Source organism: Natator depressus, chromosome 2 (genome assembly GCF_965152275.1).
Source record: "Natator depressus isolate rNatDep1 chromosome 2, rNatDep2.hap1, whole genome shotgun sequence".
Lineage (NCBI taxonomy): Eukaryota > Metazoa > Chordata > Testudines > Cheloniidae > Natator > Natator depressus.
The window spans coordinates 48463163-48487354 of NC_134235.1; the positions used below are offsets into that span (position 1 = coordinate 48463163).

The window sequence follows — 24192 nt, forward strand, 5'->3', positions numbered from 1 at the left end:
TGGAGGACTGAGGAGTACAAGCATTATCAGACACCGGGAGGAAGATCCTATGGTGAGGATAAGGAAGGTGTTGGGAGGAGGCCATGGGGAAGTAGCCCAGGGAGTTGTAGCTGTCATGCAGCTGTTACAGGAGCTACTGTTAGACAGCTGCATTCCACAGGGCCCTGGGCTGGAACCCGGAGTAGAGGGTGGGCCCGGGTTCCCCCCAAACCTCCCAACTCCTGGTCAGACACAGTAGGAGTTGACCTGGACTGTGGGTTCACGAAAACGGCCAAACTGAGGGCTGCCGTGAAGTTCCAAGGCGAGCAAATCCGCCAATAAGCGCAAGACCCACCAAGGTAGAGGAGGAACTTTGTCACAGTACCCAAGGGGTACATGTACCCTGGTTGAGAACCACTGATCTAGGGGGTAACCTTCAGGAAAATGCAGTTCCAAAAGGGGACTGGACTATAAAGTGAGGGGCAAAAACACCCCCATTGACGTCTCGCTCTTTCAGCTAAGATGACAAAGGAAACCAGCCCATTTGACTTTGGGAGTGATCCTGGCCTGAAATTTGGTCAGCCCTGTCGCTGGGAGCATGTAGTAAGAATTTTATCTTGAAACACATCTAGTTGCTAAATTTAGGACCAGAAAACGTTTTCTCTTTATTTCTCTTGTAACTATTTCTAACTTTAATGCCTTATACTTGTACTCACTTAAAATCTTTCTCTTTGTAGTTAAATAAACTTGTATTCTTTAATCAAAACCAATCCAGTGTTGTGGCTAAACTATACTGTGTGGCTAACACCATTTAGGGTAGCCAGCTGTTGTATATTGATCCACTAACATATCTGGATTGTCCAGGAGAGAACTGGAGAGTGAAGAACACACATTTTGGGGGAAAATTTGGGACTGAGAGTGTCTTGGGGTCACCCTGCAAGTGTAACCAAGGCTGGTGGAAGCCAGAGTGTGAATGATGTGTAGCTGGCAGGCTGCAGCTATACAAAGACACTCAGGGTGTGAACTGCATACTGAAAGACTATTTGTGAGCAGCCCAGGTAAGAGCTACGGCAGCAAAGCATGGGAGGCACCCCAGTTTGCAGGGTCGTTGTGACACAGGCTCTCACTGGTCTGGATTGCACCCCGGAATGTCATACCTTTTTACTCTAAACCCTTGACCTTTAGGGAGATGTCCAGAAAGGGCCCACTTGTAGCCTATATGGGGAAGATGTTTTCTGTAATTAATAAAATAATCTCTGAAGAATGCCTTTAGTTTATCAGTAATTAATCCAACCAGTTATTTCTATCATAATGACTTGGTTTTAGATATCCTTGAATTGATAAAACTGTGGATGGTTGAACAGATGTCTTCAGTTTATCAGTTATGTAAACCAGACACCAGGAAAAGAAGTCTGTATAAAACATTCAATTTGTGAACACCTGGAGGATGAAGGCATATTCACTAGCAGTCAGCATGGATTTACCAAGAACAAATCATGCCAAACCACCTTGATTTCCTTCTTTGGCAGGGTAACTGATTTGGTGGACAGGGGGACTGCAGTGGACATAATATAGCTGGACTTCAGCATGGCCTTTGACACAGTCCCATATGACATTCTGATAAGTAAACTGGAGAAATGCAGGCTCTACAGAACTACCGTTAAGTGGACACATAATTGGTTAAATAACCACAAACAAAGAATAATTATTAACGGAATGATATCGGATTGGAGGAAGGTCTCAAGTGAGGTTCCACAGGGATCTGTTCGGGGTCCGGTGTGTCATCTTTATTAATGACCTGGATGTAGGTATAAAGAGCATACTGATCAAGTTTGCAAATGACACAAAGCTGGGAGGGGGATGCCAATACTTGAGAAGATAAAGCTAAAAATTTAGAGGGATCTTGATAAATTGGAGAACTGTGTTATAGACAACAAAATGAAATTCAACAAAGAAAAATGTCGGGTGCTACACACTTAGGGAATTAAAGTCAAATGCACAAATACAGAATAGGGAAAACTGGCTTGGCAGCAGAATGGCTGAGAAGGATCTGGGAGTTGTGGCTCACAACCTCAGTATGAATCAGCAATATAATGCTATTGCAAAAAAAGCAAATGCAATTTTAGGTTGCATTAACAGAGGGATAGCATGCAAATCACAGGAGGTGATAGCACCTTGTCTCATTTTTCCAGTCTCAGATCTGGTACATAACTTTCCTTTTCTGTACAGTGCTGTATTAAGTATTGCTTTGTTGTCTTACTTAAATAAAATTTCAGTGGTGTTAGTTATTTGACATCATGACTTCTTAAATCTGAATACACAACATGCAAAAAAGCCACTTCTCAACCAAAAGTTTTGGCAAGGCCAACTGCTTGAAATATATCTCTGGACATTTGGAGAACTTGCTACAGTTTTGACTGGACTTACATTGTCACTCTATGCCTGTTCCTCTTATCCCCTTGTCCCCTGTTCTATACCCCTCATTCCCTTCCCTATACTTTCAGTAAACTTTCACTGTGTTCCCTCCCCTCACTCACCGAAAGAAATTGTGGCACTAACATGATATTTTCTATATCCCACTGTTCACTCTGTGTGGTATGCCCTTTCCCTGGCCCTGTGTCTATTTAGATCGTAAGCTCTTCAGGGCAGGGACTGTCTACTTCCTCTATGTGTGTACAGTGCCTAGCACAATGGGGCTCCATTCTTGGTTGACCCTTAGGCAATACCATAAAAACATAATTAATAAAAAAAACTAAAGTATTTATTGAATAAACTATCATCAGTACTGAATCATATCTGGATTGTTAGTGCATGTGAGAATGGTCCAGACAGTATCCAAAAACATTCGTTAGATAATACACTTACAGGAGTATTTCACAACTAATACTGATTTGTGAATAGTCTTTTTATATGTCCTCCTGCATCAGAGTCCAGTCTCTCCTTCTAAACATCTATTTTCAATCATATTCTATAGCCCATTTTCTCTTTAACTCTGTGTACGCTAAATCTTCTCCTCAGGTATCATTCATCAGATTATGAAATATACTATCCGACTGCTGGTTGAAAAGTAGCAGTCTCATGCTTTTTCAACCTCCCCATTTTTTTAACCTTTGTTTGGTCACAAAATACCAAAGCTATAATCCAATCTCATACTTCTGCTGCCTTTTGCAGTCCCCTTGAACGATGTGCCCTTACAGTGCCACATCAGCAACTCCAAGGCTGAATTACAGCCTGGCATACAATTAGGGAAGGTTATTGTTATCGGGGATCCAGTGCCTAATTATGGACCCCAAATCTATGCTCAGAAGCACAGCACTCCCTGGCATCCCTGATTGCCTGTTTAACAGCACCACTGAAGGCCTCATAAATGTTAACTTTTCTAATTTTAAGACAAGGAGTCAGTGTGTATTTCATATTAGCACAAGCTTCCATTGTTTTGTTCCAAAGGCCTACTGTATGCCCCCCCCCTTTTTAAGGTTCCTACAACATGAGTATTACTAATCTACTGTAAATACAGTTTCTAGCAGTGCAACCTTGCTATGACTCTAATCTGAATGCATGACAGAAAGACAAGTACCTGCTTCTAATTTTGCTTTATAGAGATATATTGTAGATTCTACTCTTTCATTTAACCTAGTAAAAGCACGGGTGAAGAACTACAGAACGAGTCAACTTTACTGCTAGGATTTGATGAGTAAGTTCCAGTTTCTCTTTTTTATTTTATGTTTTATTTCTTGAGAGGGTAGTGAGAAATCAGGACGTAAAGATAATTGACATTTTTATTGGCATTTTACTCTCTCATACTCCTCCTTCTCTAATATCACTAAATGAGATCATTCATATAAAATACTAGCTCAATTTTGGGCCCCAATTCTGGAAAAAATTCACATGCAGAACTCCCATTGTAATCAATGGAAATTCCATGTATATGGGACTTATAGCATTGGGCTCTCTTACTGTCTTGGAAGGAAAAGATTGTTTGCCTGTCTAGCTATATGCCTACTGTATATGGGTAGAAATCTAAGGACATCAGTTATGTGTAACTCACTTCTTCAAGTACTTCAGACCTTTCCAGAATTTTTGGATTAGAAGCCAAATAAGACTCCTTGGAGACTTCCTTCATTCTCATTATTAGCACAAATTTGAAAAAGAAGGGAGCCAGATGTTATTTCAATGGAATCAGAAGGTATTTTTTTTCTGTCCCATTTAGATACAAACAAACAGAGATATCAAAAAGTCATTAGTTGTAATTTGTCAGCTGTTTTTAAACAGATGCTGTATTCTGCTTTAGAATCTGCAGGAGATAAAAAAGGGAGAACTATTAGATTATAAATTAGAGAAAGCAGCTGAGAAGGAAAGATTATAAGCAAACAGGATGTATGCTTTCATAAAACATGCTTATAAAGTACCTAATCTCTCAGCATATCTGTGACATGGAGCCTAGGATCTTGTGGGAGAAATATTCTCAATCATGCAATACCACAAGCCTTCTTCTACAAGGGGAAAAAAGCATCAACAGCTGCATGGAGGAGCAGAGCTATTCTGCTAACTCAGGTAGGAGTGTCTCATTAGCTCTCATTCAGCAGAACTAAAAGGCGGAGACTTTCCCCACCTGGAAGGTGAAAAATAGAGTGGGACAAGATTCTGCAAGCTTTAAAGAATAAGTAGTTCAGGAACACTGAGGGGAACTATGTCTAAGTCTAGTCCTGTTTCAAAGTGTTGTGGAATAAGTTGCTTTTGAAGTTCAATAAATGCAAACACTAAAAACGGGGGTGGAGGGGGAGCTGTGTAAGAACATAAGTTGTACACAGTGAGTTGTAAAGAAGTGCAGAACCACATCTTATAAAGGGTGTTATTTAATTCTTAATTTAATTAATTTAAAATAGTGAAATACAAGAAGATTGCATCAGCAACTACTGTCAAGGATACTAGGAACCAATATATTATTTTAGCTGCTACATTACAGATTGGAAACAATAGGACTGGGTGCATAATTCAGGGTGAAGAATGTATTTGACAAATTTAGACCTTTCTTCTGTTTGTGAATATTCTACAGCCACATTCTGGATAATTGCTGATGTAAATTGGCACAGCTCCACTGAAATCAATGTCAATTAATGTGAATCTATTTCCATCAGCACAGAATTTGGTCCTTTGATTTTTATGAACTAATTTGTTATTTGACAGGCATTTCACAAGGGGCTGTGCCTTAAAAGCCAAATAGAGCTAACAGCAAATAGTTATTATTGAAGAATGGTTTATATGTGAACATTTTCTAACTCAATATGCCATAGACCTGGTCTCCATCACATCTTCATGGCTGTACCATTTTTGTCACTGTGGAGACAGCACTTCCTGATACAGGCAAAACTCCCATTGCATCCAATGTGAATTTTGCCTGCATAACAATTGCAAGATTGATGGCAATTTTTGAGTGCAAGGTTCAACAATTCCCATTAATGCTCATTGAAAAGAAGGGCTTAAATCCCTGCTCACGCACTTACAATATGCCCCGTCTAAACATTTTTAAGAATGTTGTTTTCTGACCACTTTCAATGTGACAATAGATTTCTCATCACAATGAGATTATAAAAGCAGTGTCCTTCTTAGAGTAACATCAGTAATGTTGGAAATCAAATAGCTCATTTCATGGTGAAACATAATCAAAGGCACCAACAGACTATGTTTCTGTAAAATGGAATATGTTAGTCTGAGTCAGGAGGAGGATCATGCTGCCTGGGTGTGCTGGGGTGTAGCAACCTGCACTGGGCCTGCACGGGTTAACGTGAGCCCGTGGACACAATCAGCCTCATCCTGCTACGGCTGCAGTAAGCATTAAACCTGAAGGAAGGAGTTAAAAGGGCTGAACCTGACTCACTTAAGGCTTAACCAGGAAGGAGAGCAGATCTCCGCTGGTCATTCAGCGAGACAAGCCAGGCTGGAGTCAGGTAGTTGAGTGGGACTGCTGGTAGATAGGAAGGTAGACCTGCAACAGGGAGCCTACAGCAGTTAAGAAGGAGAGTCAAAAAGGAAGTCCATCCAAGACTCTTGTGGGGAGGGGTTGTAGGAGGAGGACTGCCCTGTGAAAGGAGTGGATAAAACTCTTCATCAGAACCAGCTGGAGAGCAGAAATGGCTAAGAAGCTCTGCAGTGAGCCAGTGGAAGAGCAGAAGTGGAGTTGATATACTGGGAGCCCAGGAAGAGGCTGAACCAAAGGCGCAAGACAGGAGAAGGCAGGATGTGGTAATGGAAGCAGCATGGAAATGGTGTAGTCATGTCTTGGCTGCCTATTCAAGGGTCCCTGGACTGGAACCTACTGAGAGGGAGGACCTGGGTTCCTCTATCAGCCCACCAAGGAAAGTGGAGCAGAGCCCCCTCCTGACAAGGTGTAAGAACTACTAAAACCCCACTGATACCAGGGTTAGTGAGCCCAGACTTGGACTGAGGTTCCAACATGAAGGTGAAAGGACTAGTTGTTGGACTGTTAGTTTACCCCAGAAGGGGTGGGCCTAAATGTGACTCCACCAGACGGCCAAGTCGCAAGAAGCAGTAGACCACTGTAGGGCTGGAACCTTTGTCAGCAGGGGGTGCTGAAGGAGAAGAACTTAACTATGCCACACCCAGTCACAGAGGTGCACTGGCTGGTGAGTCACATGCTTACAGTGAGCTTAAAATAATATATCATAGTCTTTGATAAGAAAATGTTCAAAGGACTAAATGGAAAAAAATCAGCTCTGTATATGAATGGGAAGAATATGACACTTTCTAGTGTTTTTTTTAAAGTCATGGTGATTTAAGATATTTGGGGAAAGTGAGCAAACAGGTTTAATTTATATTTTGCTAAGTTAATATCTAGAGTCTCTTGTAATTTAATTTATATTTTGCTAAGTTAATATTTAGAGTCTCTTGTAGATCAACAACAAAAAGAAAAACACATGTATAATTGGAAAAAAGAGGAATAAAAAGAGAAGAAAGTACTCAGATATTTTGAGATATTCAACTGAGTGAGACAAACCTAAAATTCTAATTCTTATTCTTCTCCTTTTCCCCAGCTAACTGGGGTTGAGTTGCCAAATCAGTCTTTTCCAGGCTTGTCAGTCCAACACTGTCTCCACATCCGCTCCATCCTCCAATACACAGTCCACCCACTATTTTCTTGGCCATTCTCTTGTTTTCTGCCCACTAACTCTCATCTGCAATTGCTTTCTAACAGGATTCCCTTCACTCATCCTTCATCCATGTCCATAGCACCTCAGCCTCCTCTCTTAACAGCTTCTCTCTGATACTGCAGACCCTAATCTCACTCCCCGAAGACATCATTCTGCATGTGGACCAGCCTCAAACATTTCATGTCAATGGCTTCAGTTCTTCTCAAGTTCTCTCTAGTTACTTTGTTGAATGCTTTCTCCAAATTGAGGAAAGCCAAAACATGCTCATTGTTTTCCTCAAGCTTCTTTTCCACAATCATCCTTTTTCCTTTTATAAGACTAAACTGCTTCTTTCCTAAAATGGGCTTTACTACTTGGTGAAATGCAACTATCTATGACTCTAACAGTCTCATGCAGTGGGACAGCAGCTTAATTCCTCAGTCATTGAACTGTCATGTATGTCACCTTTTTATTTGTATATTGGTACTAATATGGACTTCTCCATTCTCTTGGGGTTTTCTTTGTTTTCCAAACTGTGCACAGGACTCATTTAAGCCAGTGCACACAACCTATCTCAAGGCTTTGATCATTTCTGCTGTGACTTTGTCCAGACATGCTACTTTTCTAGGTGCCATCTTCATCAGTGTTGCCTTGAAGTCTGCCTCTGACAGGTCATTGACATCTGTAATTATTGGTTCACACAATGGTAGCATAGCATATAAAGGTTTTTTCTCATTAAATAGACTCTCAGAGTAGTCTCACCATTGGCTATATACCGTCACAAGCAGATTGCCCCCAGCATCCTGTAAAAATGGTGTGCTGACTTTGTCTGCTTTCCTTCTTTTAATTTTTCTGCACAATTGCATATATATATATGGCATGTTGAGGGTAGTTGTTCAGCTCATGATACAGCTCATCTAAGACTAGAATTCTTGCCTTTCTGACTTCTTTTGCTGGCCACTTGGAGACTCTATAGGTGGTAGCTGCTTCTTTCAAAGGCTTATTTTTCCATCACCTTTCTGGCTTCTCTCATTTCATATGGTTTTCTGCACTTCTTGTTCCACCACCATTCTTTATGAGATTGTGGTCTATCCAGCTTAATGCATCCACATAGCACCTCAGCTTTTCGGATGAATACATTCTTGAAGATACACCACTCCTCTTCTGCTGTTCTAATCTGCGTATCTCTCAGCTCAAAACTTGTGACTGTCTCCCTAAACTTGTCTGCATTCACACTGTGCACTCTCCACATCATGATGCATGTCTTGTTAGAGAAAAGCTCATACCAGATCCATTTGCCAGTCATAAGAACGGCCATACTGGGTCCATCTAGTCCAGTTGCCAGGTGCCCCAGGGGGAATAAATAGAACAGGTAATCATCAAGTGATCCATCCCCTGTCGCCTATTCCCAGCTTCTGGGATCAGTCACGGTCGTTACCTCCAATGGCTTGTGTTGGGGAGCGACTGCTTCACTTGGGATAGCCTTACAATCCTTAACCATCTTCCTCTAGTTTACTAGGGTTAGCAAGAAATCTATTTTTGTTGTTACTATGCTACTGCAGTATGTGTACAATGACTTTCTCTTTTCTTAAAGCAAGTGTTGGCAATCACCTTGTCAAGACTACAGACCTAGTGGTCACAACAGGAATCAGGCTGAGTCAGGTACCAGGAGGTAAGAATCAGAGATGGGCCAGAGGACAAACAGAGAGTCAGGCTTCAGGCAGGGTCAGGTTACCTGTAGGTCAGAGTGTGAGACGGGCCAGAGGGTGAACTGAGAGTCAGGCATCAGGAGCCAGGTAGGATCAGATTACCAGGAGGCTAGGGTCAGGCACCATGCTACAGACAGCAATTGAATAGTGAAGTCGAGGATGGTATGTACATGGTATTCCTTGTGACCCTGGATTTCAACTTGTGGAGGCAGCATCATCGTTCAGTCAGGGAAGGGGTTTTCATTGTAGCGCTTTAGAAGGGAAACATGTAAAACTGGGTGTATTTTGAGAGACTGGGGAAGCACACTCCTGAACAATGCAAGCTCATTAATAGTCTGTAATTTCATTAAAAGAAATGATTATGTACCAGCCTTTGTTAACCTGAGTAGAGATTCTCCAAACACATAACCAAAACCACACTGGTTTAAATAAAACAATAAACTAGAGAGGGATAGATTTGTAGTGATTATAAGTGATAAGGCATAAAAGTCAGAACTGGTTACCAAAGAAATAAAAAGATAAAACTGCAACCTCATTCCTAAACTTTACCAACCTAAATAAAATCTGAAGCAAATAGCTTTCTCACCCCCACTAGATGGTATGACAGGTCTCAGTTCACAGGCTGGATTTCTTTTCAGCCTGGGATCACTCCCCTTAGTTCAGTGTTCTTCAGGTACTCATTCATGTTATGAGCAGACCGATATAAGGTGGAGAAGAGAGGAAAAGTGGTCAGAGGTCTTGCTCCCCTTCTTATATCCTGACCCTTTTTACTAAAAAAGTCCTTGATAGGTCATAGGTTCAGGCATTTACATGGCAAATGTGAGCTGCCAACTGTTCTTCAGGTGAATTGTAAATTTCTTGTTTACAACTCCTCTCCTGGTGAAACTCTGATTAAATAGGTAATGGCCTTTTAGCACCTAGCCAGTGTGCCTTTGTCTTTGGAAAAAATGGTCTGAAGGCATTACCCAGAACTACAGTATATTTCAGTAACAGTTATAAGTAAAATTTCATAGCTCTATATACAATGCCGATACACACATTTTAACAGGACAATGATATTCAGTAGACTATGAGTTTTTAAATGATACCTCACAAATCGTACTTAATACAAAATATAGCCATATAAAAAGTGGTGAACATGGGGTACAGGGTGTCACATAGGGTACTGGTCCATCCAGTTTGGTATATGCAGCTTCTATTGTCTCTCCAGAGTTGCCCAGTACTCTAAGTTTTCTCCCTCCTCAAAAGGGTTTAATCTGGAATTTTCCTTCTCCTATGTGAGCTCCCTACCACTGCTGGAGGTCCCCACCTGGCCTGAAATTATTTTCAGTAAATGCCAGCAGGGTTATAGCATACTGTTAATATACAGCCAATGATACACTAAAGAAGGAATTATCTTGAATGCTGCAACTTTCAAATGGAATAGAAATGCTAGTTTTGAGTTGAACTGGTGAAGTGACTTCAAGAACCTTTTTTTTTAACAGTAAAAGAAATGATCGCTATGCTTTCCATGCTCTCTCTTGAAATGAACAAGAATCCCCAGACTGCTCAGAACAACAATGGATGGCTCTGACAATTGGAAGACAAAACACTACAAAACAAACTCCATGACAGCTATCTGAAAATAAATCTGAGGAGCAGACGGGAAGTACAGAAAGAGCATAAGCAGTGGTTTAAGCCTGATCTATAGTATAAAGCTACAGAACCAAAAGGAAACATGATGGGAAACCTAATTCAATCAACCTTGGGATGGAGATTATAAAAATAAAAGATACTGAGATCAACAAAGTTTTTTGTCAAAGAAAAATAAATAAAACTTCAATATAAATATATAACCATGTGAGAGAACATCTCTACACTGTATAATAAAGGACACCCCACCAATAACATAGCTAAATATGCACATTTGAAAGAGACTGATTTAATCTTGTTCTTGAGAATATCTGTTTAACACTTATGGGTTTTAATACATTGTAATGCACTTGCTATTTAATGTGAATAATTGATAGCATGATAAATCAAGTGTCCTAAATATGCCTCACTACACAAATCAATTGGATTACTTAGAAAAGCTATTGTATATTTAGGAAGTTGGTGGGAAGTTGCTATGGAATCTCATGATAGTCAAATGGTGCAGATATGTAGATTTGCAAGTTTTAAAAATATCTTGGAGAGTGGAAAAACTGATAGTCTGTCTCTGAGAGGAACCTTTGATATGAGTGCAGTCTGTTATTACACCAGTCCAGACAGGCACTGCTGTAAGTACCATAATAGTGTGGTGTGGCAGTCAGGCCAGCTAAGAAGATAGAGCAAGCTTATGACCTCACAGTGATGGATCTTACTGAGTAGTTCAAAGCCCCATTTCCTCATAATCTAGTCAGTTTGTTATTTGCCTCACTCTAAATCCTAGTCTCTCATTCTCAGCATGACAAAGGTTAGATACAATATGTTGGCATCATGTGAGCCACTGAGTGGAAAGAGTAGGAGAAGTATGGGCTGCACAACTCAGCTTTAGGCAATTAAGGAGTGACAGTGAAGTAAGTCCATCCTGCCTACCCTGGCATCATGAGGAGCTCTGAAGGTAAGTTAGAATGTAAAATGGTGAGCTCCTCTGAGTTCTGCCAAGGATGAAGGAAAATACATGTGGGAGAACATGTAATATGCCATATGTCTCTCATTAAATCCTTGTTTGACACACTTATTTTAAAGGCCAATGAATAGTAATGTGTATAGCAAGGAATGGCAACAAGCAACTTGCAGAATTCAAAATAACACTGCTAGAAAACCTGGCCTTATTTGGTCTTTAAAAAAAAACTACATAAAATGTCCACAGTTGATGGGAACCTTTTAGTTCTTCGATTCACTGCCTACTTTAGCAAGTTCCAGGAAATTGGAAAGGACAGTGCATACTATTAAAACATTTCTTTATAATCAACAGAAACCAGATTGCAACCCCAACAACATTTGTTGGGGTTGATTCTAATTTCTTATGCCAGTGCATGTTGCTGATATCAACGTAATTCACAAATGCATTTTCACATGCTTCTGAGCAGTTGATTTAATGAGATACAAACTGAAATACTGGTAGACTGAAAATACAGCACGCGACTATTTTGCCAAGCCAGTGCTCCCAAAAGCAGCATTTGTATAGTCGTGTCAGCACTTCTATTCTGTACCTTGTAGTTCAAAGATCTGCAAGTTAGTCATTAAAATTAAGATTTGCTTCAGGCTGGAGTCAGGTAAAAAGCTATTTAAAATAGATTTGTCTAATTTAGTATTCTGCAGATGTACGGTACTAAAATATGGAAGTTTACACCAATTTTGGACACTCTGGGATTTATGTTCCTCCTTCTCACTGAACACCTATGTCACTGGCTCCAGTAGTTACACTAGGCATAAACCTCGAGTCACCAAGGTACTTAAGCACATGCTTAGTTTTAAGCAAAAGCGCTTCTAGCATATCGGACTACTTACATGTTTAAAATTAGGTATGTTTTTAATATCTTCCTAAATCAAGGCCTAAGCCCTCTATTGTTCTCACAATGGTTTTAGAGCTCAAGCAACACAAGGAAGTTCTTTCAACAGGGAGTTCCATGCTTGCAGGGCTGTGATCAGGCACTTAGTTTGTAATAAGGTATTAGGAAAGTGATTAGTCACTAATGCAGATTTTGGACCTTTAAGAGTTAAACGTCTCTGTTTTTCACACCTTGTAGAAAAGTATTTAGTTGGCCAGTAATAAAATGCATTTTCATATGAATGTTTTCCACTCATCTTCTGCAATTCAGGACCTGACCCTGGGCCATGTTGAGCACCTGAATCCCTACTCTTATCAATGGGCATGGAGAACGCTCAGCACCTCATGGGATTGGACTCTAAATTAGGGATAGAATTAAGCAGAGCCCATACTAAGGAGAGGTGTATACCTACCCCACGTAGGAGGAACCTGTGCAGCCGTTCTTTTCTCAGGACAGTAGAATGCCTCCTGGAGTTAAGGCAGCCACTCCTAGGTAAGGTGAAATTTACTTCCCCATGCACAGCTGGAGTGTGTGGAGTCATGAGCTCACCTCCCTCATTGCTGTGTGCCCCTTTGAAAAGGGATGAAGCAAAAAGGCTACAGTTCTGTCTGTTTTCTATATTGACTGTGCAAGGAGCATGGGGAGACTCCCTCCTCCAGCAAGCAGGCAGGATGTGGCCCTTAGAAACTAAGGGCTAATTTCTGCTCCCATTAAAGTACATAGCAAAACTCCCATTAACTCCAGTGGCTTCAGGACCAGGTCCAATGTAGTGTGGGAAGCTGAGATTTATTAGAGTTTATTTATTTGTGTGTGTTCTACATTGAACAGCAACATACAATATTTATCAACTTGTCTCTGTCCTTTAGATATACTGTGAATTCATAAGTTGTAACTGGTATCATGAGCCACAGTGCAGAACTAAAGGAAACAGCAGAAGAGAGAATATATAATTCACTGTGAAAGTGCTCTTCATAAAAGCCACAGGACATGCTCTGTCTGTTATTTGCATTCATCACTTGTCCTTCACCAAGCCAACGTGTGAGATTTTAATTGTCAGCATATTTTGACGAGACACATTGGAAGCGAGCAGCATAGCGTCTACATAACTCAGATGTCTAGTTCCAGAGTTCAAAGCTGATTGAGCAAATGCCTTTCTAGGTGGGCAGTCTGTCTGTCCCTTGCAACTTACTCAGCACAAAGCACTTCTCAAAATACCAACAAGAGCTGCTGCATACATATGTAGAGAGGTGTCATAAAATGGAAACTTTTGATAAGTTATTACACATTACATGTAAAGAGGATTGAGAAAGAAAAAGAGGTAGTAAAAAATAAATAAGGTACTGGGAGCAGCAGAAGCAGAGAAGAGAGAAATAGGGAATGAGCTAGCGGTTCAACAGTGCTAAATAATATCCTGAGCTAGCAGTAGTTAGAACCACTGAAGAGACTGGTTTCAGAGTAGCAGCCGTGTTAGTCTGTATCCGCAAAAAGAAAAGGAGTACTTGTGGCACCTGAGAGACTAAATAAATTTGTTAGTCTCTAAGGTGCCACAAATACTCCTTTTCTTATTGAAGAGACTGTATCTCAGCTCTTAGAGGAACACAGTTCATGTTACTTAAAAATATTTGCTGGCTGATCAGAGCTCAGTTATTGCTGTTTCTGAAGATGGATGAACAGTTAAGCTCCTCAATCAGCCACCGTGTAAGGAAGCATGCTTACAGAGAAGGAAAATAAAGTATTCTTGAAGAGAGAGGATGAAATAGTGGCCCCACTGAAGTCAATGGCAAAACTCCTATTGTCTTCAGTGGGGCCAGGATTTCACCAAGGGCCCCTAAACTTTGGCCTCCTCAGACAATAGTTCCAGATAGTTAGTGTGTAAAAATAGACAACTCAGTGCAGCAGATGTGTGGCAAAATATAGAAATACAGGTTTCAGAGTAACAGCCGTGTTAGTCTGTATTCGCAAAAAGAAAAGGAGTAAATTTGTTAGTCTCTAAGGTGCCACAAGTACTCCTTTTCTTTTTATAGAAATACAGACGTGAGTGTGCATGTGAGAGAAGATGATCACATACCCATTTCTAGAAACCTTCCATTTAGTTATTTCCTTGACTGGGAAGACTTTATGATCACTATTAAGTAGGGCTGTCAACTAATCGCAGTGAACTCACATGATTAACTCAAAAAATTAATCATGATTAATTGCAGTTAAACAATAGAATACCAATTGAAATTTATTAAATATTTTGGATGTTTTTCTACATTTTCATATATATTGCATTCTACGTTGTAACTGAAATCAAAGTGTATATTATTTTTATTACAAATATTTGCACTGTAAAAATGATAAAAGAAATAGCATTTTTCAATTCACTTAATACAAGTACTGTAGTGCAATCTCTTTGTCGAGAAAATGCAACTTACAAATGTAGATTGTTTTTGTTACATAACTGCACTCAAAAACAAAACAATGTAAAACTTCAGAGCCTACAAGTCCACTCAGTCCTACTTCTTGTTCAGCCAATCGCTAAGACAAACAAGTTTGTTTACATTTACAGGAGAGAATGATGCCCTCTTCTTATTTACAATGTCACCAGAAAGTGAGAACAGGCATTTGCATGGCACTTTTGTAGCCGGCATTGCAAGGTATTTACCTGCCAGATATGCTAAACATTCATATGCCCCTTCATGCTTCAGCCATCATTCCAGAGGACATGCTTCCATGCTGATGATGCTCGTTAAAAAAATAATGTGTTAATTAAATTTGTGCTTGAACTCCTTGTGGGAGAATTGTATGTCCCCTGCTCTGTTTTACCCACTTCTGCCATATATTTCATGTTTTAGCAGTTGCGGATGATGACCCAGCACATGTTGTCCATTTTAAGAACACTTTCACTTCAGATTTGACAAAATGCAAAGAAGATGTGAGATGTGAGATTTCTAAAGATAGCTACAGCACTTTATTTAGGGTTTAAGAATATGAAGTACCTTCCAAAATCTGAGAGGGACGAGGTGTGGAGCATGATTTCAGAAGTCTTAAAAGAGCAACACTCCAGTGCAGAAACTACAGAACTCGAACCATCAAAACATAAAATCAACCTTCTGCTGGTGGCATCTAACTCAGATAATGAACATGAACATGCGTCGATGAGCACTGCTTTGGACTGTTATCATGCAGAACCCATCATCAGCACGGACTTGTGTCCTCTGGAATGGTGGTTGAAGCATGAAGGGAGATATGAATCTTTAGGGCATCTGGCACGCAAATATCTTGCAATACAGGCTAGAACAGTGCCATTAGAATACCTGTTCTCACTTTCAGGTGACATTGTAAACAAGAAGTGGGCAGCATTATCTCCTGCAAATGGTTTGTCTCAGCGATTGGCTGAACAAGAAGTGGGACTTGCAAGCTCTAAAATTTCACATTGTTTTATTTTTGAATGCAGGTTTTTTGTACATAATTCTACATTTGTAAGTTCAACTTTCATGATAAATAGATTGCACTACAGTACTTGTATTAGGTGAACTGAAAAATACTATTTCCTTTGGATTTTTTACAGTGCAAATACTTGTAATCAAAAATAAATTTAAAGTGAGCACAGTACACTTTGTATACTGTGTTGTAATTGAAATCAATATATTTGAAAATGTAGAAAACATCCAAAAATATTTAAATAAATGGTGTTCCATTATTAACAGTGTGATTAATTGCGATTAATTTTTTTAATCACTTGACTGGCCTACTATTGTGGTTACTGGTTATTATCTCCTGTCTCAATTACCTGAAGTGAATTAAGTGGAAAATATGTCTGAAAGTGAATAACAGCTTGTTAGAGAAAAAATTAAAATACGTACAGTACAATTACAGAAACATCTACATACAGTTTGCTTTCTATGTACTGGTTTCTCAAACTTTGCATATGAATACTTCTTGAGTGGAAAAAATAAAGCCAATGAGATACCATTGTCCATATACACAATATATCATCATAATAGTTTGATAAAATGATGGCCACCATTACAAATGTTTCATAATGCATTCAAAATAGTGGTTGTCATGTCAGTGAAAAGTTCACTTTAACCTTTTAAACACAACAGACATACACTCCAAAGTAAAGGTCTTAGCCTTCAGAATAAAATGCTAGAAGCCAGAATGCCTTGTTGCATTTAGATACACAGGGTTCTTCAGGTTAGCCACTTTTTGAAACAGTAACACAAAGATATAACAATTCCATGGCTACACAGGAGTATACCACCAAACCATAGTTTCAGAACTCAGTTGTCAGTAGTGATTAAAAACTGAGAACCTTCTGCTCTAAACATAGAATCCTCCACCACTTGACCTAAAGGAGAATTTATAATGCTTAGCACTTAAACTGGGTGATACTTTTTATGTTCACAAGGCCTTAACATTAGTAGACACAATAATTCAGAGCATATTCATAGAATGGAGCATAAAGTTTTGAAATTAAAGCAGCAGCCAAACTTTTCAAAATAACTACTGACTTTGGTTGCCTCAGTTATTGGGTGTCCAACTTGAAACACATTAAAGCAGCCTGGTTTTGGAGGAAAGTGCTCTGCGTTTTCTGAAAGTCTCACCCCTTGAAGGTGCCTTCAAATTGAGCATTCCGAAATGGACGCATCCAAAATCAATAGTCTATTTTGAACATGTTGGCCAGCATGTTTATTAAGCTATCAATATATAATTTTATCTTTCTCACGCACATGCACACACACAATTTTGTTAAATAATGTGTTTTAAAATGTTTAAAATGATTTTCTGTCAAGCACTGCCATTTCCATTACTGCTAATACTACCCCAAAATGCCCCAACCAAACAAAATACCCCCACCCACTCAAAATAAAACACCTCTTACCAAATACATTAAATTTAAGGATCTGGTTTAAATGTATTAAAAGTAAAGCAATCTAGAGGGAAAGGTCAAATTCCAGACTGAGGATCTGAATCTCATGTCACTTACACTGGAATACACTAAGTACACATGTATACAGCAACTGGGAGTGTGCTTCCCAGCGTGGGTAGACAGACACATGCTAGCTCTGCTCCAGCTAGTATGTTAAAAATAGCAGTGTAATTGGGGGTACCATGGCTGGTGGCTCAGGCTAGCCACTCAAGTACATACCCAGGGGTCAGGGCAGGTTTGACACTGACAAATGACTTGTTAAATAGCTTGTTAATATTTTAATGCTGTCTGGGTATGTAATGCATTCATACAAATTTGAAGATAATTTTATTTCCTCTGCAGATGTTTTTCCTGTTCTACTTGGCACACAAAAGATATGGGCTGTGAGTTCTAGAAGAGGCAATGGGTGACATCCTAGCCCCAGTGAAGTCAATGATAGTTTTCCCATTGACATCAGTGGGACCAGGATTTCATCCAATATGCTGATTTTTGGTTTTTTATTTCTTTTCTGTATCTGCGCAAAATCATCACTGATGATCTGAAAAGGCATTTGAACACCTCCTGGGATTATTTATTAGAAAAGCCATTTGGTTTTTGTTGTCCTATCAAATCTGGGTATTATTTGTACTTTTTTTGCCAGTGCATGTAAGGCAGGAATTCTGCTTTTTCACCTGCTTCTTGTGTTTGTGTCAATGAAGTGCTCAGTAAAGACACTAAATGGGCAGCTTTAACCTATGAAGTCAAAGGTAATTGTTCTGGAGTGAATCTATTAAGAAGTATAAAATCTAACAGCACAGTTTTCACCCTTTTCTCATGTTCTAAAACTTTTGGTTCCCACAAGACTTTACATTTCTGCCACTCAACATCCCCTTGATGTAATGTGGCACCAAACACTCTAGTTACCCAGCGAAAAATACCTACTTCATTTAACTCATATGGGCTATATCCTGGCACCTCGTTAGAAATATTCTTAAAATAAGAACAAGGCCTTCAGGTTGGTATAATTTTCCCAATAAAAATGCAACTAATTCCCAGCTATTGTAATAAACAACCTACCTGTAAAGGGCTGAAAGTGGCCGCTTGTTTCCAGGTTTTGGTCTGTATGGTTTTGGTTCTCCTGCCATGTTGATATCTGAAAGCAAACATTTGGTATATGTAAGCCAAAGCTTAGCAGCTAAGAGTGAGTCTGCACACACACAAGATGCTGTGAAAATAAATAATAAAAGATAGAACAGGAAAATAGACCTAACACTCTGATCAAGTTTTAACTGCTTTTAAGCTGATGCTATAAAAGTGTCCTTTTAAAAAAATATCTTGCTACCTTGCCTATGGGTTTAAGCAACACACCAGTCAAGGATAATATATAGAATTCATATTTTTTGATAATTTAATGGTGTGGTTTATGGAGATATTGTTAAGTTTAGGCTAATAATGTATCTCTGGTCTGGAAATGATCTGAATAGAGATTAGACAAAGAGACAGACAGTGCTTTTGAGTCACTTCACCATTGTTCAGAAAAGTAGCTGTCACATGCTGCTGTGAGAGCCCATGGTGACTCAGGCAGAATTCCTCCTTGAGATCAAGCCAACGTTTGAAGGAGTGCAGCATCAGCAGCTCCCACCGTATACCAGCCACCACAGCCCTCAGCATTTAAATATGGCAATGAGTCCATGTCCCCCACCTCCTGGTGTCCCTTTAAGAGTTAAACAAATATGTTTGTGGTGCTAGCTTGAAATGGATCTTTTACTCAGGGAACACAAGGTGTGTGATTCTGACTAGTCCCTATGCACCACAATCTGGTCCACAGATTGCCATCATCTCTGCCTTCCTCAAAAAATAAATTGAACTGCAATGTAAAACTACTTTTCCCAAACACAACCCTTTAGAGGAAGCAGAGAAAGTTCTGAGGGCAAGTTACCTTCATAAAATGTACTTTATTTAAATGTGTGTAACTGACAAAGGAGGAAATACATTGTAATTTCCATATATAATTTTATCCTAAACAGTTACTTTCTCAGACATCCTCTGTGCATTTCAGTGAAATACTAGAAGCCTTGTATACTTCATAGTGTATCTCCATTTCCTTACCCCAAGAGTGCACAGTGATCCTGAAAATATTCTAACGTCTGACATGTGAGAAGTCATTACCCACCCTGGATCTATTTACTGTACTCTCTTTGCCCTTCCTGGGAGTCGTAAACAAGGACAGAGCTAATCTGATGAGGGCACAATAGAAAATGTTCAAAAATCCATTTTTAGTTCTAGTGACAGTTACCAATGAAGGAAAAATCACAGCCTATTCTGTTGGGAATGCTCTGACTAAAATGGTTATACCCATACTTACACAATAGCTGTGGAAATAGAGGGCTCCTGCAATTTCATGCACAGAGCCTTTAACTCTGCTTTAAACAGAAAGCAGTTTGGGCTATCTTATAGAAATAAGGTATTTTTCCCGGAAATTGGACATCATAGTGTCTATACTGTGGAAGCCATGTGGAGAAGTAACCCTTTCACCTCAGCAAAGAAATTTTGTGACACCGTTATACATACTGGGACTAATTCGCCTGGTATTTATGCCAATATAAATCAGGAATAATGCCAACAAAGTCAGTGGAGTTACAGCAGTTTTACACTCAAGTGACAAAGTGACAAATTCTTCAACAAAAAAACTTCAAAAACAGACTCCAACCAGAGACTGATGAATTGGAATTAATTTGCAAACCGGATACAATTAACATAGGCTTGAATAAAGACTGGGAGTGGATGGGTCATTACACAAAGTAAAACTATTTCCCCATGTTTCCACCCCGCCTCCCCCACCCCACCCCGGCTGTTCCTCAGACATTCTTGTCAACTCCTGGAAATGGCCCACCTTGATTATCACTACAAAAGGTTTCTCCCCTATCCCCACTCTCCTGCTGGTAATAGTTCACCTTACCTGATCACTCTCCTTACAGTGTGTATGGTAACACCCATTGTTTCATGTTCTCTGTGTATATAAATCTCCCCACTATATTTTCCACTGGATGCATCCGATGAAGTGAGCTGTAGCTCATGAAAGCTTATGCTCAAATAAATTTGTTAGTCTCTAAGGTGCCACAAGTCCTCCTTTTCTTTTTGCGGATACAGACTAACACGGCTGCTACTCTGAAAGCTTTCAAGGACTCACATTGTCCTGATTTTTTAGCCTCTAAGGTGCCACAAATACTCCTTTTCTTATTGTCTTGATAAGGACTTTGCTTCAGATTAGAGGACAGCAGAGTGGAAAGCAGTAGTGTGGGAAGACCACCTGTAGAGAGAGCAGACTTGGTCTCTGGCACATAGCCCAGAAAGTCTTAGGCATCAAACTTTCCTTGGTAAATTCAAAAGTTAAAATAAAACTCTTTATATCTTTGACTTGCTTCCCACACAGAAATTTGTTTAGTTTCAGAGTAAGCTGCTCAGAAAACTAAATTGTGAATAAAAAATCTTTATTTGAAAATTTTTAGTTGAAAAATATTGGATTTCCCACTGGATGTTTCATACCATTTCAATAATTTCTTATCAAAATGAATATTTTTAATAAATTTTTACTTTAAATACTGTTTCATTTTAAAATATTGATTTAAAATGAAAATTTTCATTTCAAAATCTGCAATAGAAAAACTAATATTTTTTTTGTCTGGAACTGAGAGTCTCCCAGAAAGGGAAAAAAAAAAATCAGTTCGGCTGGAAAAAATTTCCACATGAAAAATTTCAGCCTGATCTAGTTTCAAGTAACGTTGCTGTGTTGGAATTGGCATTACACTAAATCAGTGGTTCTTGTACTTATTTGATCGGGCCCCTCTTCTTTGTGTCAGTAGTCACTTATGTGCACTGTCTCCCCCACAAGTACATATACTGCCACTCAGCTCTGAAGGAAGCACGACGCCAGCAGCAGCACAGGAGGGAGGCAATGTGAAAAGGGATATTTGTCAATATCACTTTTCACAGCAGACTTAGCAGTAAGGGTGCAGCAGTGCAGAAGTAAGGGAGGCAATGTGAAAAGTGATATTTGTCATCACTTTTCATAGCAGCCTTAGCACCCCATTGCCACTCTTACTTCTGTGCTGTTGCTGCCACCCTGGGGCTGACAGCAGGAGACCTGCCACCTCAGGATGAGGGATTGGGTGGGAGGGAGAAGAGCCTGAGTCCGGGGTGCTTCCTGGTGAAGCATTGGGAGGGGAGAAGCAGAACCAAAGCTTGTGTGGCCAGGCTCCAGGTGTCCCCTTTATCCCCACCTCCTGGGTGCACATGGCCCTTTTGCAGGAAGTGATTGAGAACCATTGTTACCTGGGTTGGACTTCCATTTACCTTCTGGAAAACTGAGTATTAGAATCGGAATGGAAATTTCATCCTATGACCTTTACTATAATTAAACCCTTCCATGCTATTTTAATATGACAGCTTTAGGTCATTGACTTTGCTGACTTTCACCATCTCTTCCTAAAACTCAGTCAAATTTTGGGGAAAAAATGCAATGTTTATAATCTGCTTTTGAAAAACATCTTAGGTCGCAGCATTAATTTCCATATATTTTTCATGTCTATCATCCACTTTTCTTTATTGGTTTATGTATTTATTTTTCCAGAATTTTGACCAAGGTCACTTTGAACACTAAAGAATTCTCAGATCTTTTTTCCATATCCTTTGGGTACAGAGCAGTGTTATCTTTGTGATTTAATTGTAGACCTACATTCATAAAGTTGTACAAATTCATCCAATACAGATGAATGTTTTTGTTTTAACCAAATACTGTCAGAAAAATAACATTATCAGAAAACACAGCAGGAAAGCTGCTCAGACTCAGTTAAGATACGATCAGGTGCAAATAAATCCCTAAAGGCACTACCTGGAAAAACTGAATTGCATTATGGTATCAATATCAATAGTGAGAATTGCTTTTTAATACAGGGAATATTTTGAAGAAAAGGCACATCCATGGGGCTTTTCCAATTATTATTTCTGTTATTGGTTTTCTTTGCAATCAGTTTAACCGTCTGCCTTAAATGTCCCTTGAAATGTGTGTTAACTCCTTATGCTAAACAACCTGTTCCACCCTGTATTTAGCTGTGACACTGAGTATATTTCCCTGACCTGAAGAAAAACTCTGTGTCAGCTTGAAAGATTGCCTCTCTCACCAAACAGAAGACGATCCAACCAAAGATATCACCTTGTGTCTCAAAAGAAAATTGACAGTTGAAATTCACTAACTGTTGTCACATATTCTTATTTTTATTAAGATAGTGCCTAAAAGCCTCAGTCATGGACCAGGACCCTATTGTGTTAGGTGCTGTACAAACACAGAACAAAACAATGCTATCTGCCCCACAGAGTTGACAATCTAAATAAATAATATATATACATATGCACATCTATATATTAGTATTCTCAGCTAATGTCAGTTTAAAAAGAACATTTTTATTGAAAATTGTAAGGGCAGGTCACATGCAAGGGACAGTAAAATCTATGAAACATCTTGAATTCGATGAAATACAAATATGTCATCATTACACATATGATCGACTGACTGGTGTCTACAAGACCGCAACTGAAAAAACTGCTGACCTGACAGGATGCCTGAGAAGTGTGCTGTCTACCTGAAGCCTGCAGCTGAGACATTACAAAAAGGTTGCTGAGGAGCATCCATCCCTCTGACCACTAGGCCCATGCTTCACATCCGTGTGGGCACTAACGATACTGAGGTATGACTCTCAGCAGATCAGGAGTGACTACAGGATTCTGGAAGCAGGGAAGGAGGAGTAAGGGGCCAAGGTTGTGTTATTGTCCAACCTCCAAGCTGAGGACAATAGCTCAGGCAGGGTGACATGTATCCTGGAGGTGAGTGCATGGATGCACAGATAGTGTTGATGGGAGGGATTTGGCTTCCTCAACCATGGGATGCTGTTCTGGGAAGAGAGTCTGATGGGAAGAGATGAGGTCCACCTGGTCAAGAAGGGGAAGAGCATAGAATCATAGAATATCAGGGTTGGAAGGGACCTCAGGAGGTCATCTAGTCCAACCCCCTGCTCAAAGCAGGACCAATCCCCAACTAAATCATCCCAGCCAGGGCTTTGTCAAGACTGACCTTAAAAACTTCTAAGGAAGGAGATTCCATCACCTCCCTAGGTAACACATTCCAGTGTTTCACCACCCTCCGAGCAAAAAAGTTTTTCCTAATATCCAACCTAAACCTCCCCCACTGCAACTTGAGACCATTAGTCCTCGTTCTGTCATCTGCTACCACTGAGAACAGTCTAGATCCATCCTCTTTGGAACCCCCTTTCAGGTAGTTGAAAGCAGCTATCAAATCCCCCCTCATTCTTTTCTTCTGCAGACTAAATAATCCCAGTTCCCTCAGCCTTTCCTCATAAGTCATGTATTCCAGTCCCCGAATCATTTTTGTTGCCCTCCGCTGGACTCTTTCCAATTTTTCCACATCCTTCTTGTAGCGTGGGGCCCAAAACTGGATGCAGTACTCCAGATGAGGCCTCACCAATGTCGAATAGAGGGGAATGATCACGTCCCTCAATCTGCTAGCAATGCCCGTACTTATATATCCCAAAATGCCATTGGCCTTCTTGGCAACAAGGGCACACTGTTGACTCATATCCAACTTCTCGTCCACTGTAACCCCTAGGTCCTTTTCTGCAGAACTGCTGCCGAGCCATTCGGTCCGTAGTCTGTAGCGGTGCATGGGATTCTTCCATCCTAAGTGCAGGACTCTGCACTTGTCCTTGTTGAATCTCATCAGATTTCTTTTGGCCCAATCCTCTAATTTGTCTAGGGCCCTCTGTATCCTATCCCTACCCTCCAGCGTATCTACCTCTCCTCCCAGTTTAGTGTCATCTGCAAACTTGCTGAGGGTGCAATCCACACCATCCTCCAGATCATTAATGAAGATA

General features: G+C 39.9%; 1 protein-coding gene across 14 annotated transcripts in view; it reads right to left on the reverse strand.

Annotated features, from left to right (window-relative positions):
- Positions 1-24192, reverse strand: part of RALYL (RALY RNA binding protein like) — a 581991-nt gene that overhangs the window by 92302 nt on the left and 465497 nt on the right. For all 14 annotated transcript variants that reach the window (XM_074944165.1, XM_074944175.1, XM_074944176.1 and 11 more), the window contains one exon: positions 18326-18401. In XM_074944165.1, the coding sequence (XP_074800266.1) occupies positions 18326-18401 (76 nt within the window). The remainder of the gene's footprint in view (positions 1-18325; positions 18402-24192) is intronic.